Source organism: Triturus cristatus, chromosome 8 (genome assembly GCF_964204655.1).
Source record: "Triturus cristatus chromosome 8, aTriCri1.1, whole genome shotgun sequence".
NCBI classification, from domain to species: domain Eukaryota; kingdom Metazoa; phylum Chordata; class Amphibia; order Caudata; family Salamandridae; genus Triturus; species Triturus cristatus.
Genome location: NC_140591.1, coordinates 219,504,701 through 219,526,216, shown reverse-complemented (window position 1 = coordinate 219,526,216; position 21,516 = coordinate 219,504,701). Strand labels below are relative to the sequence as shown.

At 46.5% G+C, this 21,516-nt stretch overlaps 1 protein-coding gene across 3 annotated transcripts in view; it reads right to left on the bottom strand.

The window, feature by feature from the left end:
* CEP295 (centrosomal protein 295) overlaps positions 1 to 21,516 on the bottom strand; it is a 510,218-nt gene that overhangs the window by 395,892 nt on the left and 92,810 nt on the right. For all 3 annotated transcript variants that reach the window (XM_085621392.1, XM_085621393.1, XM_085621394.1), the window contains exon 15: positions 2,023 to 2,244. In XM_085621392.1, the coding sequence (XP_085477518.1) occupies positions 2,023 to 2,244 (222 nt within the window). The remainder of the gene's footprint in view (positions 1 to 2,022; positions 2,245 to 21,516) is intronic.

Below are 21,516 nucleotides of genomic sequence, written 5' to 3'. Positions count from 1 at the left end.
AAAGGCCAGACGAGCAAGGAAATAAACAACTCCACATGAGCCACTTCGAGCCCCGGACAATGAAAGGCCCCACGTCTCACCCTCGCAAAGGTCGCGGTACCGAGGGGGCTGCGAGAGGGGGGCACGACGCCAAAAGGCCATAGAGAGCGGCAGCCAACTGCAATGTGAATCAATGTGTTCTTAATTACACACAGTGAGAGGGACAGCAGAGAGGGGGCAGCGCTACACAAGCGGGGTTAGTTCAACTCAAAGCAGGCCTTTTGTCGCTTCTCGGGCGCCCTTCGCTGTCTCTCCTCCAACAGGAGGAAACAAGCACACCACTGCCTTTCTCCGAGGTGAAAGCAGAAATGCCTCGGAGAAAGGCAGCGGCGTTTTTGGATTCGGGGGCGTGTTCCTGCTGTTCTAAAAAGGGCGTGGCTAAAAAGTGGAAAGAACAGCACGGAACACGCCCCAGAATCTGAAAAAGACGGAGCCTATTTGGAGGGACGGCTCTCTCCTCCAAGGGCTGGCCTCCGTTTAGGAAGCCAGCCAATGGAGGAGAGGCAAAAAGAGAGGCGGGCTAAATAGCCACTCTAAGAAACATAAGATCTCCGGACTTCCGGTTCTGCCTTCGGCAGACCGGACGGTCCCTCGACCTAAAAAAGGCACTTTTTTACAGAAACCTTATCAAGCAAAAATGTCAAAGGTTCTAAAGCCTTTGTGGGACCAACTTGTAACAGGTTTCTGACAAGCAGTTCCATGATGGTGGCTACAATTTCAGATTTGTCCTGCAGGAAGACAACTTTCTTCAAAGAAATGACAAAGCCCCTTTCTGAATTAGGACTTTGAAACCTTTCCAAACTTCTGGAATTCGAGACGTACACCAGAACTAATCCACTTGGTGTATTCAATCAGGTCTCCATTGCGGTCAGCCTCAAATCACATCTAGGTCCCAGTCTACCACTTCCATAGACTATCATTGGCGCTTATTACTTTTAGTACTGTTTTCACTTTAATCTTTAACAATTCATGTCTCCGGTGTGACTTTTTGAATTTTATGTTGTTTTGGTCATATTTTACTCATACACTTAATTCGAGAATTGGTGATGAAATTTTGCAGTTTTTCTTTTCTTCTGTGTATACGCTGCTTAAATTCTTTACACGTTGCCTCTATTTTAGGCCAGACTGCTTCATGTCACATTAGCAGGGATACAGAACAGTTTTATTTTACTTAATTTGTGACAACTAGCAGGTGGTAGCCTAATTGTTTGAGGTGGCTACTTGTCCATCCCAAATAACAGTCTACTTCCTGCAATTACCAACAAACCATACACACTGAAGACCACAGGATTGTAGTACAGTGCCCTAGAAAACCCAATGTGGCACATAAAAGAGAAACAGGCCTCCATCAGGTATAACAAGGAAACACAGATTTCTCATCTTTCCCCAGAGGTTACCAATGGGAACGGCAGGGGAGAAGGAGAAACTACTGGGGTAATTTGACACAGAATTACTGATTCCCTGGGTATTTCCTCATTTTTTACAGATCAACCCTTAAACCCCATTAATCCACATGTCAGGAGTAAAAGGGACCTCAAGACTGTTAACGTCAAGCGTACAGAATTAAAATCATCCGACTCCCCGCACTAGGGCACCACAATGAGGCCACAAATACGGATTATGTTTTAAAAACAACCTCATTTAAGGCCTCTTTTCTTCTGACTTTCCAGCTAAATTTGAATTCCAAGTCAAATAGCACTATTTGGAAAATATTTTTTTCACAACTTGACCGGTTTATAATAATATAACAGACCTTACATTTGTGGAGTATAAAAGAAGAGAACGCTCCATAACAGAACTCATGCATTCAAAAGGAAGTCTTAACTTCTTGGTCATAAGGGAATCTTGACAATTTAACAAAACAAAAATGTGTACGTTGAGATGCTACCTTGTGAGTTAAATAGGTACAAAAAAATAATAGTAAGCTCTGTACATTACACAATCTACTCCAAAACATCAGTTCACTCTCACTTAACTACTTACTTATAATATCTGGTGCATTAAGAGGATCTGGTTGCCCTTCCTGTACTGAGGCAGCTGCAGGTTGTTGTAGTCTTTCATCAATGGAAAAGGATACAGGCCCAACTGGTTCACTTGCAGGTGTAATTTCAGAGTTCAATGATCGCTGACCTTTTTGGGACCGAATTCTATTAAGCAATTTATTTAAAACTAATTTTGATTGTGGTATATTTGAACTTTCTGAAGCTGCAAAAAAGTAAAAAGTTATATTTATAATGGCCGAAATTATGCTGCCACATACTGTAAGTAACTATAGGTTTGCAGAAAATCAAATCACTTAATGCACTATGAAAAATTACTTCCAGGGAGGCCAATGCAATGCAGATGTTAAGACAAAAACCAAACTTCTGGCAGCCTGAAACATTTTAAAGTCTAAAATGAGTGCAAGACGCTAGTGAAAAAGAAAATATACATTCCTATAAACAGGCATTTAAAATGTATACAAGCCTCGAAAAATCATAAAAAATTTTACTAGCCCTGCAGGTCTAGTAACTTAAATAATCCACATGACCTAATTATAATGCTCTTACCCATAAACTGGTTTCAAACCATGCTGTTCATCGAGGACTGGATGAACAGCAACCATCTGAAGCTCAACTTTGATAAAACTGAGATAGTACTCACTAAAAATAGACCCAATCTTTAAAACCCTAGCTTCTGGCCTAATGAGATGGGCTCCCATCCCCACCCATCTGAAGAAATCAGTAAAAAGCATAGGCTTTATAATTGATAAGGAACTATCTCTAAAGCAGCAGATTAGTGCTGTAACCTCCTCTAGCTTCTTCCAACTCTGGCGGATTAAAAAATTCTGGAAATTTCTTACTACAGACGCTTTGGTACAAGTCATACTGGCTTTAGTCATGTCAAGAATTGACTATGCTAACACCCTCTATTTGAGCTTTCTTAAATACCTGGTTGTGTAGGCTCCAGTTGATTCAAAATCAAGGCGCTCGGCTGATTCACCAACTCCCCAAACATGGTCACATCTCTCAAGTGACAAAAATGCATCTTTGACTCACAGAGATCTGTATTCAAAGTGTATTGCACCGTTTTTAAGGCGCTACATATGGACAGTCCTGCGTTCATTAAATCTCGGATCAGCAAATACTTCCCTACTAGAGACCGGAGAACCACTCATCTACACCACTTAGCCATCCCTCATTTTAAGAAGAGCAGGACAGACAGTATCAGGTTCTCAGTCATTGCTCCCCGACCTTGGAACTTAGGACCGCTTCCAACTATGCAAAATTCCGACAATTATAAAAGACTTGGCTCTTTACGCAAGTCGTATATCTTAGCCGTGCTGATTTACTTACATAGCGCCCTGAGACAGTTTGGTGATAGTGCGCTCCACAAGTTGCTTTAACATAACAAACTATGTAATATTGGGTAAATATTTTAATTCACTGCGCTGCTATTTTCTTCTGATCACATATGAGAGCACCTTCAAAAAAGCAAGTTTAGCATATCTGATGTACAAAAACACTATAGATTGATTTAATAGAGTAAACTTTTGCTCCATATGAGTGGTGGCTGCCACATACCAAGGGTGGTGGGCGGGGGGGGGGGGGATAATACATATCTGAAGCATGAAGTGGTAGCACACTTAATTGCAATCAGCAGATTTCCCATTGCAAAGCCCATAACATTTCCCACTGATGTGGTATTACTGAAAAAACTATATAGTTTTTAACGTTTAGAAACGGAGTTTCTGCAAATATTTGTCATCTGCATATCACCAAGTAAAGTGTTCCAATATGTTTTTGTTTGCATCATACTTCTGAATTACAAACAAATATATATATATATTTCGTAGTTCCTGACATATTTTGAAATACTTGTACTATTAATTTACAAGCTGTTAAAATGTTCTGTGTTGGAAAATAAAAACTGACATCTTTAAGCTTTTTGTTTCACAATGATTGTCAGACAGCTCACTTAACAAAAACCTCCAGGAAAAGACAATTAATAAATAGAAAAGCTGATATTTGACCTCAGTCCTTAAACAGACAGCAAATGTGTCAAGATAAAAACAAGAAGCGCCTGAAGTGATTTGTGTATACGGCCTGCTACACGTGTTGTGTACATGATTCAATACCTAACAAGGTTCTCTTCACGACTATGTTATCTCCGTTCTACAAAGTACAATGAGCAAAATCTATAAAAAAATAAAATGTAAAAAAAAGATAAAAACAAGATATAAAAGCAGTTATAGTTAGCTGAGCTAACTATAACTTACGCCCCGGCAATGCACTGCTGATGACCACATATATTCATTCACTCATTACATGGGCAGTGCTCTCACTTATGACATTACTGATGACATCTCAAATGACATAATTGATGACATCATCAAGTGATTGTGTTTTCTAAAAGTTTGTGAATGTTACACATATATACTAAGGTACCACAAAAGTTAAATGTATTTACTTTGTGTACTAGTGAGTGATACTATTTCTAACATATATTCAGTGAGCTCCTGTGTGACTATGTGTATCCGTATGTGAGTAGTTGTGTGTGACTGGGCGTGTGAATAGTTGTCTGAGTGTTTGTATGGGTGAATAAGCAGGTGTATGAGTAGTTGTACTGGTGAATACATGGGTGTGTGAGTAGCTGTAGGGGTGAGGGGCTCTGTGAGTGGTTGTATGGGTGGATGGGTAAGTGGATGTGTGAGTAGCTGTATGGTTGTCTGAGCGAGTGACTAAGTGTATAGGTGGCTGCATGAGTGAGTGGATTTTTGAGTGGGTGTTTGATAGTAGATAGCTCCTTAGTCTCTATTTGTGGGAGTGTGGGTGAGCAGTAAGGCTTTATTAAAGGGCAGTGTTAAGCATTTGTTGTACACACCCAATTAGCAAATGACTGTCAAACATTCAAAGACTGAACTCAGACCAATGTTGTTTGTATAAAAATATTCTTTTAGGTATTTTATTACCTAGAACCAGGCAAGCCTGGCACAGATAAGTGATAAGTACTTTGCAGAAATAATACAGTTTGTAAACAGTTTGTATTGCAGTTGTATATATGCTTTTCATTTGATTACAGTAGAACTACTAGTAATGCAATGCTTTGAAAGATTGTACATATACTTTGTGTTGGCTTTTTAGTAGAATGTCAAGTAGATTACTTTACAGATTACTTTTCTTACACAGTGCAATATACCTGGCTGCTGCGCTGGGATATTTCCAGTAAACATGTAGGTAAAAGCGTTTTTGTAATTTGATTACAGTTTTAAAAACTATTATTCATTTTCCAATTACACACTTAGAATTTTCACCGAAAAACAGTCAATGTTATCCTATGGAAGAAAATAGGGTTAACGGTTCAAAGGCAAGTATTCAGTTGTGGGAGTTGGTATTCTGGGGGTAGACACCGGGGTCCCCTCCGCGGCGCTAGGGTGGTCGGGTGCTGAGGCCCAATGTTATCCAATGGGAGATAGGGGGCCTCCGGTTGGTTGCTGCTGAAGAGCAGGCCACAAGGTTGTGGGAGCCAAGTTCCTGGTGTTAGGCTCAGGGCAAAGGGGGATCTGGTTTACCAAACAAAGTGCACCCGCAGCAGGGCAGGGATGGCTGGGTGCAGGGTGTTGTTTAGGCATCGGGTGCCCGGTTGTTTTCTATGGGGATTTTCAGTTTTGGTTTTTAGCTGCAGGCTTGGTCCAGGAAGACTTCCTAGAGGAACCAACAGCTTGGCAGGTAAGTTGGAGGGCTTGGGCTATGGTGCACCTCAAATTCTTTTCTCTAGGGCGCAAGGCGGCTAGATGCAGGGGTGTCTTTTGAGGTTGGATTTCCCCTTACCAGGCTACTCGCGGTTGGGGTGGGTCTCCGTGCAGAGTCTGCATGATACATCGGGGAGTCCTGGAGGGGTCAACCCATGGTGGACTCAGACTGTGGCGTGCTGGGGGACTTCGCTGGACCGGTGGCCCACTCGAACTAGGGCAGTGGTGGTTTCAGGCGTCAGGTTTCTTTGTCCTCAGCAGACTAAGAGTCTGTCTTGGCAGTTTTTTTTTTTTTTAACAGAGCTCCTGTTCACGAGAGATCCGGTCTTTGTTGAAGGCAGTCAGTCCTCCCAGGGTTCTGGAGGTCGCTGGCTGCAGGACAAGGCGACCTTTGGGGCATGATCTCTGGAAACTGCAGACAGGCCGGTAGGGCTGGGGCCAAGTCAGTTGTTCTCTGGCGTCTCCTCTGCTCGGTGTCTTCTTTCGTCCTTTTTCTTCTTATGTTGTGGGAACATGCTTTCTTGGTTCAGGTCTGCCCCCTAAATACTGTATTTAGGGGGCGTTTGAGGGGTCTCAGGGTCAGTAGCCAATGGGCGACTGGCCTTGGGTTGACTACACCCTTGGTGTGCTCACCGCACGTGGTGGAGTGCCCACAAGCCCTAATCCCGATTGGGAGTGCCTGCCATCTGCAAGATGGCGGGCACTGAAGAGTGGGCTTCACCTCGCCTCCACCACCTGAGGGGTGGGGTTGGCAGAGGTTGGCACACCTTCTGGGCTAGCTAATTTTTCCCACCTGTCTTCCCGCTGAACAGGAGGGGAGACAGGTCGCAGGAGAGGCTGGGGGTCGGATTACAAAGCCAACAAGGCCTTTGAAGCTCTTTTGCCACAGATGGCTCTTTCTCTACCCTGGGGGGGGGGGGGGGGAGGTGTGACCACCAGGGGCACCAGGGTCATGCACCTGTACCCTCACCACTGGTAAAGTGCACCCAGCTAGAGGGGTGGCTCATCCATGCCAGGGCAGTGGGTTGTAGGCATGTGCCGTGTCGACTCTTCACTTTGTTCTGCACCAAAACACGCAGCCTGCAAAGGCAGTGTGTGAGTGTAAAGGTACAGGGCCTCTAAGTGTGGCACAATAAGTGCTGCAGCCCTTAGAGGCCTTCCCTGGTCACAGTGCCCTGGGCAAACACAAGGAGATGGTGGACGGAGCACTGAAACTTTTCAGTCACTCACCCCCAATCACAGATCTGGGTTGAACCCATCATCATTCTTTAGCTGTCTTCTCCACCTCAGTTCAGACCCAGCTATTTGCAAATCAGTCCTGACCCTGTGCCTCATAGGAACAGTCCAGCCCGAACTGCCAAGCCAGATCTTCCCTGAACCGGAAACAAGAATCCTGGGACCAGTTTCGGGGTAACACCCCCTCTTCAGCCAGGCTAGCTTGAATCCAGTGGCAAAGTGAGCAAGGGACCCACGTCTGGGCACACCCTGCCAACTTAGGGCGAACAATTTACCAGGGCTGACCTGCGGCCAGAGAGTGCCTAGTGGAGGTACAAGGTACAGTTTTTGTTAAAGAACCCAGTCCCTGGGAACCTGATTGGCAGGGACCCAGGGCCCATTAAGTCAAAGTGCATCAGTAGTCTGGCAAAAAGCAGGGAGGTTACTGCAAAAGAAACCCAGCTTCCTACAATGTGTGAATTTATTTGTTTGAAAAGTTTTATAAAGCATGAACAAGACCAGATAGGGTATCATCAGTGCGCTTGCCACAGTCTCTTGTAAAAGGTACCATGGGTACCAAGGGCACTGACATGTGGTCACAGAGGTGCCAATTGGGTGGGGGCAAGGTACAGTTTTGGGAAAGAACACAGGCACAGGGAACCTGATTAGCAGGGACCCAGGGCACATCACGTCTGAGGGCATCAGTAGTCTGGCAAAAAGTAGGGGGGTTACTCCAATAAGAAACCCAGCTTCCTACACCAGGGAACTGTAGAATATGCCCCCTAAGGGACTGCCACCTCCAGGGGCAATCTGTAAAATAAATGTGAGGTGGTCTGCAAGCCCGCCCCCCCCTCACCCCCCCCCCCCCCCCAACTACCGCAGCCCCGGGGACCGCCACCTCCCCAGGGCTCAAGAGAAATAACTAAGGGGGTGCATCGCTGACCCCTGTACCAAGGGACCACCACCCTTAAGTAAACATTGATGGGGGTGCCAGGCCCCCCTCGTGGAGCCATTAATGGCCATGGGGACCGCCACCCGCCCCCCTCCAGGGCCAGCTCCGATGTCCCGAGGTACCCACCCTTGGGAGGTAGCTGTATGCTTTTGTTTGCACGAAGCAAAAGCAGCCCTAATTTAGCTTTTTGTAAACCAAAGCTGTCAAACAGCTCCGGCTAGCAGAAAGTTGAGTTTATCCGTTTCCCTGCACGCAAATGTGTGTAGTGAAACTGATAAAAACATTGCTCCGGCAAGCAATGCCGGCTCCAGCAGGAGTCAGAAGCTGACTGGGACCATGGGGGCCTTGAGGCTCCCTCACGGTTCTGGAGCAAGAGGAGAAAAAGGCTAAATAACAGTCAGAAACAAGCAGAAAGAGGCAGAATAAAGGACAGAAATGAGCAGAAAGAGGCAAAATAGCGGTTAGAAATTAGCAGCAAAAGGCAGAATGAAGGTCAGAAATTAGCAGAAAGAGGCAGAATAAAGGTCAGCAACGAGCGGAAAGAGACAAAATAGAGGTCATAAAAAATGTTCATCAAGAGGCAGAATAAAGGTCAGCAACTAGCAAAATTAGGCAAAACAGAGGCCAGCAAGGTCTCGGTTTTGCCTCTTCTTGCCAACTCAAAAAAAAGGCCAGCAACGAGCAGAAAGTGGCAGAATAATGGTCTGCAACGAGCAAAAAGAGGCAAAACAGAGGCCAGCAAGGAGCAGAAAGAGGCATAATAAAGGTGAGAAATGAGCCGGAAGAGGCAGAATAAAAGTTAGAAACGAGCTTGCTGAGACCTCATCAGAGGCCCCGCCTCCTTTATCAACCACTCTGCACAGGAGCCTCCTGGGGTAATACTGGCTGGGTGATGAACTAACCTTGGTTGCGGAGGGTCATTGGAGACAAAAAAAACCCTATTGTTACCAGACAGATGGAAAAAGGTAAAAAGTCTTCCTCTATTAAAAAAGCCTCTGTCTGACCCTGCGATAGCTTCAAATTACAGGCCAATTTATTTTCTCCCATTTGTCTGGCACTTTCTCACACCAAAGCATTGGAGAAATATGTGAATTTCGTCACTACGGTATATGTGGAAGCCAACCAGGTGTTACACTAGAGCCAGTCTGGCTTCAGAATAAACTTGAGCACAGAAACAGCGCTATTGGAAGTCTTGGAGGTCATCAAGGAGACATTAGATAAGGGAGGCAAGGCTGTGCTGATATTGTTGGACTTATCTGCGGCCTCTGATACCGTGACCCATGACCAGCTGCTGCAGAGACTGCAGGAGTGCAGCCTTGGTGGCACGGTACTCAAGTGGTTTTCCTCCTTTCTGAAAGGACGTCAGCAAACGATTTGGTCCCCGCCCTTTGCTGCCCCTATTCCCCCCATGAATGTAGGGGTTCCTCTGGGCTCGAGCTTGAACCCGACACTTTTTAATTTATTTATGGTCCCCCTTGCACACCTGGCCGAAGCATGTGGTGCGACAATAGTATCATAAGCAGACGATACTCAACTGCTCTTTACTTGCAACAAGGGCGCTGATTTTATAGGGGATGAGATCTTCAACTGTCTGACAGAGGTGTTCTCCTGGCTACAACTGAACCAATTAAAGTGTAACTCTGAGAAATCTGAGATCATCTTCTTTGGCCTTTCCCTCTCCGTTCATGTCCCCTCCCACAACTTCTCTAAGGACGGTCAAGAATCTGGGGGTCAAGCTGGAGGATAATTTATCCATGAACGCCCAGATTCAAGCAGTAGCCGGGTCCTGCTTCGGCCTGTTAAAAACGCTAAAGCAGTTTCTGCCCCTACTTCCGGCTGCTCACAGGAAAACGGTGGTGCAGGCTCTGATAGTATCAAGGCTGGATTACGTGAACATCCTGTACCTGGAATATCTACTAACACGCCTTTAGGTGGTCCAGAACGCAGCGACCAGGGCGATACTCAGGTTAGGCCTCAGAATGCGAATGTCTGCCCATCTGAAATCCCTCCATTGGCTGTCAATCGGCAATAGGATTTGGTTCAAAGCTTTGGTCCTAGCCTTCAAAGCCCTCCATGGCACTGGAGCCTTATATATCAGGAAAGAGTCCATCACTATATTCCGCATCGAACATTGAGGTCTTCATCGCAACAGCAGGTGTCCATCCCCATGCTCTCCTGCGCCCTTATAGGCGGTCGCTCCTTCCAGGTGCAGGCTATGGAACTGTTTGCCATCTATACTTAGACAAGCACAAGATTTACTCACCTTCAGGAAGAAACTGAAAGGAAAATGCTACTTACCAGTATGCATCTGTTCATGGCATGTAGAGCTGTAGATTTGTATACTTTAGCATAGATCACCATCTGGTTTTGGGCTTGGATGTTTGCAGTTTGTTTTTGTCGAAGAAGTCTTTGTAGTCACGAGATAGGGGACTCCACCTTCTAGTAATAGTGTGCATGGGCACCGACTCCCATCTTTAGATGGTTTTTCGCCATAAAGGGTGATGATGGAGTCAGTAAGAGCATAGAAAAAGATGTCCATGTAATGTATCCGAGTAAGATAATACTGCAACAGATAAAGGTGTCCGGGGAGGTGGTGGGCGTATACAACCTGTGAGAAAGTGGCTCTGTATATACTGTTCCCTAATAGGTACAGGGTGTACAGAGTCCACAGTCCCCAAGGGTTTGGCAGAGGCTAAAGTTAGATATAACCTTACTCTCTAAAGTGGTAGCTTGGTCGAGCAGTAAGGCAACATCAGAGGACAATGTAAAGAATTTGTTGTACACACTCAGTCAGCAAATGGTCTCATACACTCAATAACTTAACTCTAGGCAAATGGTTTATATATAAAAAAAATATATGCTTGTTTTATTTTAGAACCAACAATGAGTATTAAAATATACTTTCTCAGAATGAGATGCTTTATATAAATACTTTTGCAATATACAATTGGCTTTTGTAAACAGTTACAAGTGGTTGCAATAGGCAACACTATTTTATACACAATAATGCATTGAATTCAATGGAAGTTTCAAGTTATTTGCAACAGATTACTTTTAGGTTTACTTTTGGACTTCCAGGACTGGATCCTAGATTCAGTCCTGGGTCAGTACTTGGAATCAAGTGATAAAAGTCGACTTAATTACTGTTATGATTTTTAGACAATATTTTGCTATTTAAAAGTTGACACGGAAAATATTTCATAGAAAACAGTCAATGATTCCCTATGGAAGAAAATTCAAGTTGCAGGTATAGTATGTTCTTGTTACTTTTGTAATCCAGTACTGGGTACCTAGACTCAGTACTGGGACCTTTATCCAAAACAGGTAAGTAATTAAGTTTTCAGAAGTTATACGATTTTTAAAGAATATTTAAAGTTTGCAAAAATTGACACTTAGAAGACATTTCACAGAAAAACAGTCAATGATTTCCTATGGGAGAAAATTGGGTTACTGGTAAGTACAGTTGTAAGTATTTTTTAGAGTCCGTGCTGGGCACCAAGATCCAGCACCGGGAGCTCACCTAAGAGCAGGTGAGTATTTTCGTTTTCGTTACTCAGCTGATTTTTGGTGAATATTTTAAGATTTGAAAAGTCCACACTTAGAAGAAATTTCAGGAAAAAGCCAGTCAATGTTACCCTATGAAGAAAATTGAGTTATCGGTTTAAAGGTAAGTACTCGACTGGCAGAGTTGAGGTTCTGGGCATAGACTCAGGGGTCCCCCAGGGTCAGGTAAGTACAGTTAGTTCACCCTCAGTGGCACTAGGGCGGCCGGGTGCAGAGAGAGTTAGGTCCAATGTTATCCTACGACGGATAGGGGGGCCTTGGTTGGTGGCTGCTGACTAGCCAGCAACGCGGCTGTGGGAGCTGAGCTCCTGGTCACTTACTCAGGGCAAGTGGGGAAGTAGATAGGTGTAGAGGTTGCACTGCCAGGGCCACTCGGGCGGCTGGGTGCAGGGTGCTTTTGAGCCTTCGGGCGCTCAATTGATTTCAATGGGAAATCTCCGGTTTGGAAAAAGACTGCAAGCTCGGGGACGAGGATTCTTCAGGTGCCACCACCACTTCGAGAGGTAAGTTGGGTAGTGGGCACAGGGGGCCGCCGCGTGCAGGGGTGCCTTTTGGTGTCGGGAAATCATACCCTCTGTTGATCGCGGTAGGGGGGGCACCTTGTTCTGAGGCTGCAGGCTTCAGGAGGGTCGAGGGAGGTCCTTGGGTGCCGGACTCAGGGTCACAGTCGCCGTGGGGTCGTCCTCGTGGTCTTTGTTTACTCCGGCACCGGCCAGGCTTGGCTGGTGCAGAGTGTGCTGGGTTCGCGGTTCCGGGCTGCTGCCAGGGATTAGAAGCGAGTTCTTTAGTAGAGCCTCTACTCATGGGAGTCCCAGGAGTTTAGAGTTGAAGGGTAGCCAGGTCCTCCGGGGTTTGTGAGGTTGCAGGCCACAAGAGATGACGGGTTGGAGCAGGAGCAGGTTCGAGGGTCGACAGGCCGGTAGGGCCGGGGCCAAAGCAGTTGGTATCTTCCTCTTCTCAGCAGCTGCAGGGCAGGTCTTCTGTCTTCTTGCTCTTCTTTGTATTTTGGAATCTGGAATCTGGGGAAGGAAGGTTCAGGGTGCCCCTAAATACTAGATTTAGGGGTGTTACAGGTAGGTGAAGGGCAGGGACCAATGGGTCCCTGTCCTGGGGTGGGTACACGCCCTATCCTGCCTCTCTCCTGTGGGAGGGGGGCAGTAGCCTAATCCTGATTGGCTAGGGCTTCCCATCTTCAAGATGGCAAGAGCCCGGGGATGTGCTTCACCTCGCCTCCCCCACCTGAGGGGTGGGGTTGGCAGGCTGGCACATCCCCTGTCCTTATTTGGGGTTCCCGGCCAAGCTTCCCGCCAGAGTGGGGGGTTGCAGTGGCCTGGGGAAACTCACAGAGGCGGCATGCCTTTGAAGCTTGCCCCTGCCCATCCTGGGGGAGGAGATCTAGCACCTCGCCCAGGATGTGCATTGTTGCAGGCCCAGGAGAGCAGGGGCTCTCCTACCCAGGGGTCCAGCAACATGTCTGCTGTGTGGCAGCCTGGGCAGCCTCAGAACAGACGGGGATTGTAGGTTAGGTTTTAGGGGGCATCTCTAAGATGCCCTCCTCTGGGGTGCTTGGTACATTAAATCCCACACTGGCATCAGTGTGGGTTTAATGTGCTGAGAAGTTTGACACCAAACTTCTCAGTCTTCAGTGCTGCCTTTATGGTGCTGTGGAGTTCGTTTTTGACGAGCTCTCAGCACCATGTACTCTTAAATGGCAGCACTGCACTTACAGTGCCCAGGAATGGACCTGGGTACTGTAAGGGCACAGGGCTCATGCTCCTGTGCCCACGCCATTGGCATAGGGCACCCAGCTAGAGGGGTGGCTGATGTATGCCATGGCAGTGTAAGTGATGGGCATGGCACACAGGGATGTGTGCCATGTCGACTCTCTGTTTTGTCTTGTACCCAGACACCCAGCCTGCAAGGGCAGTGTGTGTGTGTAAGGGTACAGTGTCTCTAAGGGTGGCACAATGAGTGCTGCATCCCTTAGAGGCCTTCCCTGGTCACAAGGCCCTGGGTACCTAGGGTACCATTTACCAGGGGCTGACATGTGGCCAGGGTTTGCCAATTTGGGGTTTGTGTTTTTAGGGAAGGAACATAGGCCCTGGGCACCTGATTAGCAGGAGTCCAGGATACACTCAGTCAAAGTACATTCAGCAATTCAGCAAAAAGTGGGGGCATACCATGCAAGAAAGATGGTACTTTCTCACACAACCCTACAGCTCTACATGCCAAGAACAGATGCATACTGGTAAGTAGTATTTTCCGTTCGAGGCATTTGAGCTGCAGATTGTATACTTTAGCATAGACTATACAGCAGTTTTCCCCCTAGCGGTGGCAACCTGTATCTGTTGCAGTGGTTTGAAAAAGTGTTCTTAGTACAGCCTGGCCTACAGTAGCTTGTTATTTTGCTTGCACATCTACACAATAGTGTAGAGTGAAAGTATGTGGTGTAGAGCAAGTTGCTGCTTTGCAGATGTCATCTAGGGGAATGTTCCCTAAGAAAGTCATAGAAGCCCCTAGATTACATGTGGAATGAGCTCTAGGGGGAATAGTTAATGTACGTTTAGCTTTAAGATAGCATATCTGGATGCATTTAACAAGCCACCTTGCAATTCCTGTTTTTGTAATGGGATTGCCTTTGTGAGGTGGGGAGAAAGCCACAAAGAGTTTTGTGTGTTTAAATGACTTGGTTCTTCCGATGTAGTAGAGTATCACTCTTTTGACGTCCATCGTGTGGAGTGCGCGTTCTGCCACTGAGTTTGGTTGAGGGAAAAATACTGGAAGTTCAACCGACTGGTTAAGGTGGAAGGCAGCTACTACCTTAGGTAGAAATTTTGGGTTGGGTCTGAGAACCACTTTATGTTTTGTATTTGTAAACATGGTTCTTGTATGGTTAATGCCTGGAGTTCACTAACTCTCCTAAGGGATGTGATAGCTACTAGGAAGGCCACTCTCCTAGTAAGAAACTGTATCTCACATTTGTGAAGAGGTTCAAATGGAGGACCCATGAGTCTGGTAAGGACTGTATTGAGATTCCATACAGGAGCAGGTGGGTGGAATTATTCTTTTAAGTCCTTCCATAAACGCTTTGATAGAGGGTAATCTAAAGAGAGACAAATGTTGTCTGTTTTGGAGCTAAGCAACGATTGCAGCTAGATGTAGCCCTATTGATGTGTATGCTAGGTTACATTGAGCTAGATGAAAAAGATAACAGATAATTTTCTGGATGGAAGCATCTAATGGATTGACTGTTTGTACAGTAGATGACAAATTGTTTCCATTTTGCTGCATAGTATGCTCTAGTGGTAGGATGCCTAGCGTCTTTAATAATGTTCATGCAATCTGGCAGGAGATTGAGTTAGCCAAATTCTAGGAGTTCAGGAGACCGATCGCAAGATTTAGTTGATTCGGATCTGGATGCCTTATCTCTCCATGGTTCTGAGTGAGAAACTTGGGCGAGAGGTGTAGCTTTTAATGAGGTACTACTGAGAGTTCCAACAGGGTTGTGAACCATGGTTGGCGTGCCCATGATGGAGCAATTAGGATCATTGTGAGGGAGTGTTGTTTGAGCTTTCGAACCACTAGCGGAATGAGCGGGAGAGGCAGAAAAGCATATACAAATTTGCCTGACCAGTTCATCCATAGTGCATTGCCTTTGGACAATGGGTGTGGATACCTGGAGGCGAAGCTTGGGCATTTTGTGTTTTGGTGTGTGGCGAACAAGTCTATTTCTGGGTAGCCCCACAAGTGAAAGAATGGAAGAAGAACTTGAGGATGAACTTCCCATTCGTGGATCTGCTATGTTGGACGACCGAGCAGATCCACGATCTGATTGTGTACTCCCGGGAGATGTTGCACGAGGAGGTATATGTTTTGAGGAATAGCCCACCTCCATATGCTTTGCGCTAGTCGTGAAAGCTGAACGGTTTGGTTTTGTAGATTAGCTCCCCAGCCTGTGAACGATGCATCTGTTGTCAGCACTGTCTGTGGAACCCAGTCGAGGAACGGCTGCCCTTTGGACAGGTTTTTTGTGTTCCACAACTGCAGAGAGCAATGTGTGCGGCTGTCTACCAACACCAGATCTGTCAATTGACTTTGAGCCTGGTTCCACTGATGTGCCAAACATTCCTGCAATGGCCGCATCTGGAGTTTTGCATAAGGGACGATGAGGATGCGAGATGCCATCATTCCGATTAGTTGCATAAAGACTCGAGCTGGCAATAAGTGTTGAGGCTGAAATTGGGATATTAGAGCCTGCATGGTGGAGATCCTGGCTAGATTGGGGTATGCTAGGGTCTTTGAAGTGTCTAAATTGGTTCCTAGATAATGATGTATTTTGGATGGTTAAAGGTGAGACTTGGTGAGATTTACTGTGAACCCCAAGTCGTGAAGTAATTCAATGGTTTTGTGTGTGTGTTGTACACAAGAGCTGTGAGACTTGGCTTTTATGAGCCAGTTGTCCAAATAAGGGAACGCATGAATGTGTTGCAATCGTAAGTGAGCTGCCACCACTGCAAAGCATTTGGTGAAGACCCTGGGTGCGGTGGTCACTCCGAATGGGAGGACTTTGAATTGATAGCGTTGACAGTCCACTATGAATCGGAGGTATTTTTTGTGAGAGGGACGAATAGGAATATGAAAGTAGGCGTCCTTTAGATCCAAAGTGGAGAGGAAGTCGCCTTGTTGAAGTAGTGGGAGCACCTGTTGGAGAGTGATCATGTGGAAGTGGTCTGATTGAATGTAAAGGTTAAGGGTTCTGAGGTCCAGTATTGGTCTGAGAGAGCCGTCCTTTTTTGGGATTAGAAAATAGAGCGAGTAAACCCCTATGCCTGGATGATGCAAGGGGACTGGTTCTATTGTATTTTTTAGGTCTCGCCTGGCGTAGAGTGCGCAGACATTCGCAGTCTCGCTGGCGAGATTTAATGAGTTAGAGTAGATTTCTATAGTGGGCTTTAAGCCCCGCCCCTCTTTTCCATTGGCTGGCGTCACCGTTTATGCTAAACGGTGGTCAGCCATTGGAAAAGAGCGTCTAGTGACGTACACTTTTCTCTTTTAGAGCCATCCCAGTTGGACTGGCTCGGTTCCTTTACGTCTGTGGTAAAAGCTTTTCTTATCTTTATGGGGCCATGTGTTTCAAACATATGGCCCCATAAAGACAAGAAACCTTTTTGGCAGATGGAAAGCAGGCCGCAGGTTTATTTTTTTGCGTGCGTTTTTTCCTTGTTTTTTTTATTATTAAAATGGTGTGTTCATTGGACTGGTTTTATTTAATTGTTTACATATTGCGCATAGTTTCCTTGTCTTTCTTCCAGTAAATATTTAATTACCGCATTTTACATTAAGCAAATTCCTGCCTTTGGTATGAGTGTTGCGTAGTATGTTTTCTAACTCCATGAACGGAGCGATCACGTGACACTGGGGTGTGTGGACCAGCATAGGGGGCTGGCAATAATGCACTGACCGAATCTAGCGCGTCACCCTCTTTGTATGCACACTCCTGGGGCGCCAGTAGTTTTTTTAAGCTAAAACAAGGTCGTGCACAAGCTGACAAGGTACGCCACCTTTTTGATGGGGACCACGTTCTATCCTTTGAAATCATAAAACGTGAGCTGGGAGTCCTAGTCGCAGGTCCTCCGGCATAGCCCCACCATATCTGAGGTCTCAGACAGAGTCGGCAGGATGAGAGGGTCGTCCAAACTTATTTTGAGGTTTCTAAAAATAGGGCGACCACCTCTGCCCGTCCGGGTTAATACGGACATTAGCTCCGCTCCTGAGCAATCATTCAATTACACAATGCATTCCGAGGTGTTAGTCTAACACATCCGAATACAATGATTTGTAGGTAAAAATGTCCAGACAGTGTCCATAATGATCTGATGTTAGGTGGTTATGTAACAGGCATTGGCAAAATCTATTTGTTTTGTCAATGTTTCTTTAAGACAACAGCGGTACTAACTACTGTAGAACATGCCCGATTACTTTCTAATATCCGTAGTCCCGCACACTTAAGTGGTATAAAAGACAAACTACAATTAGCAGATTGTTAAAAAAAAAAATGAAAAAAAACACAAGCGTGCTACTCGCGCCAGATATGGGACTGATCTCAAAACTCCTTGAGCCCTCGTGGGCGAGTAACAAATGTCTGCCTACCACAATTCCAGTGAACTTGGTTGCCACCAATGAAAGCAGAGGGCGTGGGTGGCTAGATTTTTACTTGGGTGTGTGGGGAGAAATGCGACTTGTTAGTCTAAAAGCAACTTGGGAGTGCAGGTTCGGTTGAAAAGTGAGCTTGAGTCGCCGGCGCCTGAGCGCGCCCTGGGCAGAGCCTGGCTGCGGTCCCGTTATCAGCCTCAGCACACACAGGGAGCACTGGGCCCCTCCCACTCCAGCCCTGTCATTTTTGTAAAGCTTCAGTAATTGAAGCGAAACAAGCATTGACATAGCCAATTGGTCTCGCCTTTGGGACCTTAGAAGTGTTTAGTTATCCAGCACAATATCTTTGGTGCAACAAAATCAAGTGTTGCACGGCTATACACTAATAAGGTCCAAAAGGCGAGACCTATTGGCTATGCCAATGCTTGTTTTTGAAAGGGACAAATGTTCCGTGGACATTGGGCGGGGTTTGGGAGGGATTAGTGGAGGATTGGAGGTGAGTTCCAGGCAGGAACCATACTGGTTAATTTGTCTTACCCACTGGTCTGTGGTGATGGAATTCCAGACAGGTAGAAACTGTGATAAGCGTCCCCCGACAGGTGTGTAGTGATCGGGGGAAGTGGAGGGAAGTCATTGCTTGGTGGTAGGGGAGGTGCGGTTGTTGTTACCGCGTCCTCTTCCCTTATTGTTGTTACCCCTGTATCCTCCTCTAAAATATCTTTTGGAAAAGGGACTTTGATTGGGGCTTTTGTAAGATGAAGAAGGCTGCTCCGATATATTGGTTTTGGAGCCACCCCTATAAAAAGAGCGACGAAAAGAACCTCTTTGGGAAAGCGATTGAAAGGCCCCCATAGATTTTGGAGTCTCTGTATCTTTTGTCATCTTTTCTAAAGATGCGTCGACTGTAGGTCCAAAGAGATGTTCCTGGTCAAAAGGCTGGTTAAGAATACTGGTTTGCACCTCTTGTTTGAAACCGGATATCCGGAGCCAAGCATGTCTGCATAATAGAATGCTGGTATTAACGGCACGAGATGCGGTATCAGCTGCATCAAAAGCACACTTAATGGATGTATTTGTAATCAATTTACCTTCTTGTATCAGGTCGTTTGCCTTGTCCTTATATTGGTCAGGGCGATGCTGGATAAACTTCAAGCAGTTCTCCAATAATTTGCTGCCAGTGTGGGATTTAATGCCAAATGCACTCAGAGGGCATCTTAGAGATGCTCCTGAAAAACGACCTAATTCTAGTGTCTTAGCAGAGTGGCTGCCCACCACCAGACAGGTTTGTGGACCCCTGGGTTGAGAGCCTCCCACTCTCAGGCTCCTGAAACAAAGCACATCCTGGGGAGAGGTGCCAAGCCTCTCCCCAGGATGGGTAGGGTCCACGAAGGGGAAGATTCAAAGGCCTGCCGCCCTTGTGAGCTGACCCAGCCATTTGCTGCTGCCAGCAACTGTCCCCTACCGGTTCTAACGTACACTTTGGGTGGGAGACCCAAGAAAGGAAGATAGGTGTGCCCACCTTTGCCGACACCCCCCTTCAGGTTGGGGAGGTGAGGCAAAGCAAAACTCTCAGTTCCCGCCATCTTGAAAATGGGGGGGACCCAGCCAACCAGAGTGAAGCTAATGCCCTCCTCCCACTTGAGGGTGACATAATAGGAGGTGTACCCACCCCAAGGAAGGGACCCATTGGTCCCAACCTGTACCTACCTGAAACGCCCCTAAATTTAGTATTTAGGGGCAACCCCGAACCTTGCCTGCTCAGAAAAGCAAGAGAAGGACCGAGGAGCCACGCTGAAGGATGAAGAGGAGGACATCAACTGACTAGGCGCCAATCCTACCGGCATGTCTCGACCTTGACCTGCTCCAGAGAAATCCCGGAGCATCCAGCAGCCCACCCAAACCCGGAGGAACTTCCCTGCCTTCACTACCAAGGCTCTGTCTCCCGTGAGCACCAGATTTGTTCACCAACATACTCTGGCTCCAGCCAAATCAGCGAGTATGCACCATTCTGCACCCAATTCCCACGGCCCGAGTTCGAGAGGCCAAAAACCACGCGGTCTCCCAGACGATCCTGACCTGGAATCTGGTGAAGCCTGACCTACCTCAGGTCTCCTGACGACGCCTGCAGCCCCTGACTGGAGGATCCCCAGGACCTCGACCGGAGTTGAATGCCAAAAGACACCCCTGCACCAGACGCCTTGGGTGGCCCAACTGATGGTGTCCTGGCATCCCAACTTACCTCTCCAACCAGTGGTCGCCTCCAGAAGATCTTCGTGCCCGAGCCTGCAGTGTTTGTTCTGACCGGAGCTTCTCCAGTGAAACCAACAGGGCTCCCGAAGTCGATTCAGCATCCTTCCGTCCCTGTGCCGCTGTGGGTGCATCTTGTGTGCCATCTTGGATCCCCTTTGCCCTGAGCTAAACACCAGGAGCTTTGCTCCCACATCCAAGTGGCATGCCTGTGAGCAGCCACCAACCAGAGGCCACCTACCCCCCCATTGGATAACATTAGCCTTCAGCACTCTTAACCCAGCCGACCTAGTGCCGCTGAGGTTGCTCTTTGGGTGCATCCTTGACCTTTGGGGAACCCTTGTTCTTACCCCAGAAACTCACCACTCAGGACCGTTTACTTACCTGCAAATACGATAACCCTATTTTTTTTGTCCATAGGATTACATGGACTACTTTCCTCTGCAAATCATCTAAGTGTGGAGGGGGTTTTGTATGGGAACCTAAGAAAATGCGTTTTGAGAAAAACGGTTTTACTTACCTTCCATATAGGAAATGTCCCACTGTGATATCTAAACATATACCACTGAGTAGAAAAAGTAATCTAGAAAGTTATCTAAAAAGTAATTTACAAAGAAACTGAAAAGTAATTTCAACTGTTTCTGAACATTTGACCTACCTGTAACAAAACCAACTGCATTCAACTGTATTATTCTTGAAGAGTAATATTTTTATGACCTGCACCAAGTAGGTTGGTGCTAAAAATAAAAAACAGAGAAATATGTTTTGGTACAAACAATTGGTCTGAGTTCAGTCTTTGAGTGTGTGAAATCATTTCTTGCCCAAGTGTGTACAATAAATGCTTTACACTACCCTCTGATAAAGCCTTACTGCTTGCCCACACTACCACAAATAGCTACAGCGATTGATGGCTTTCTACAGGACTTTGGCCAGGAAAGAGCAGCTAGATGGGGGCGGTAGTTCTGGAGCTCGCTAGTGGGCGGCGGAGGGTTTCTTCAGGAGGTCTTTCACCTCTGCATGTTTCCAGGCTTCAGAGAAGGTGGCAGTGGTGATGGACGAGTTGAGGATGTTGGTGAGTAAGCTGCTGATTTCCTCCTGTCCCAGAGGTCAACCTGTTAGGTGGCTGTGGGAGTTGTCGGTGTGTGTCAGGAGGTTGCTGAGGTCAGTTGGCTGCGGGTCTAAGTTGCTATAGATGTCTGCTATCTTGTTGTGGAAGTAGTCCACCAGGGAGTTGCAGTTGGCCTGGGAAGGGCAAACTGTGGTCTCTGTGTCGGATGGGCAGAAGAATTCTCGGACTATGCTGAAGAGTTCTTCTGTGTGGTTGGCTCTAGCCTCAATGCGGATGATTAGGGTGTCCTTTTTTGCTTCCTTGAGGTGGTGGTGGTATTTGCTGGGGGCAGGTTTGAATGTGATGAGGTCAGGGGGGGATCCTGCTAGAGAGCCATCATCTCTCTAACCAATTACACTCATGTTTGAAGGCCCGGAGTTTAGGGGGTAAAGCAGTTGGCGTTTTTGATGGGTCTGCAGGTACTGGACATTTTCATGGGTGCGATTCTGTCACTGCAGTTGAAGTTCCAGTTGGAGATGTTTTGGTCTTCTTGCTCATAGGTGTTGG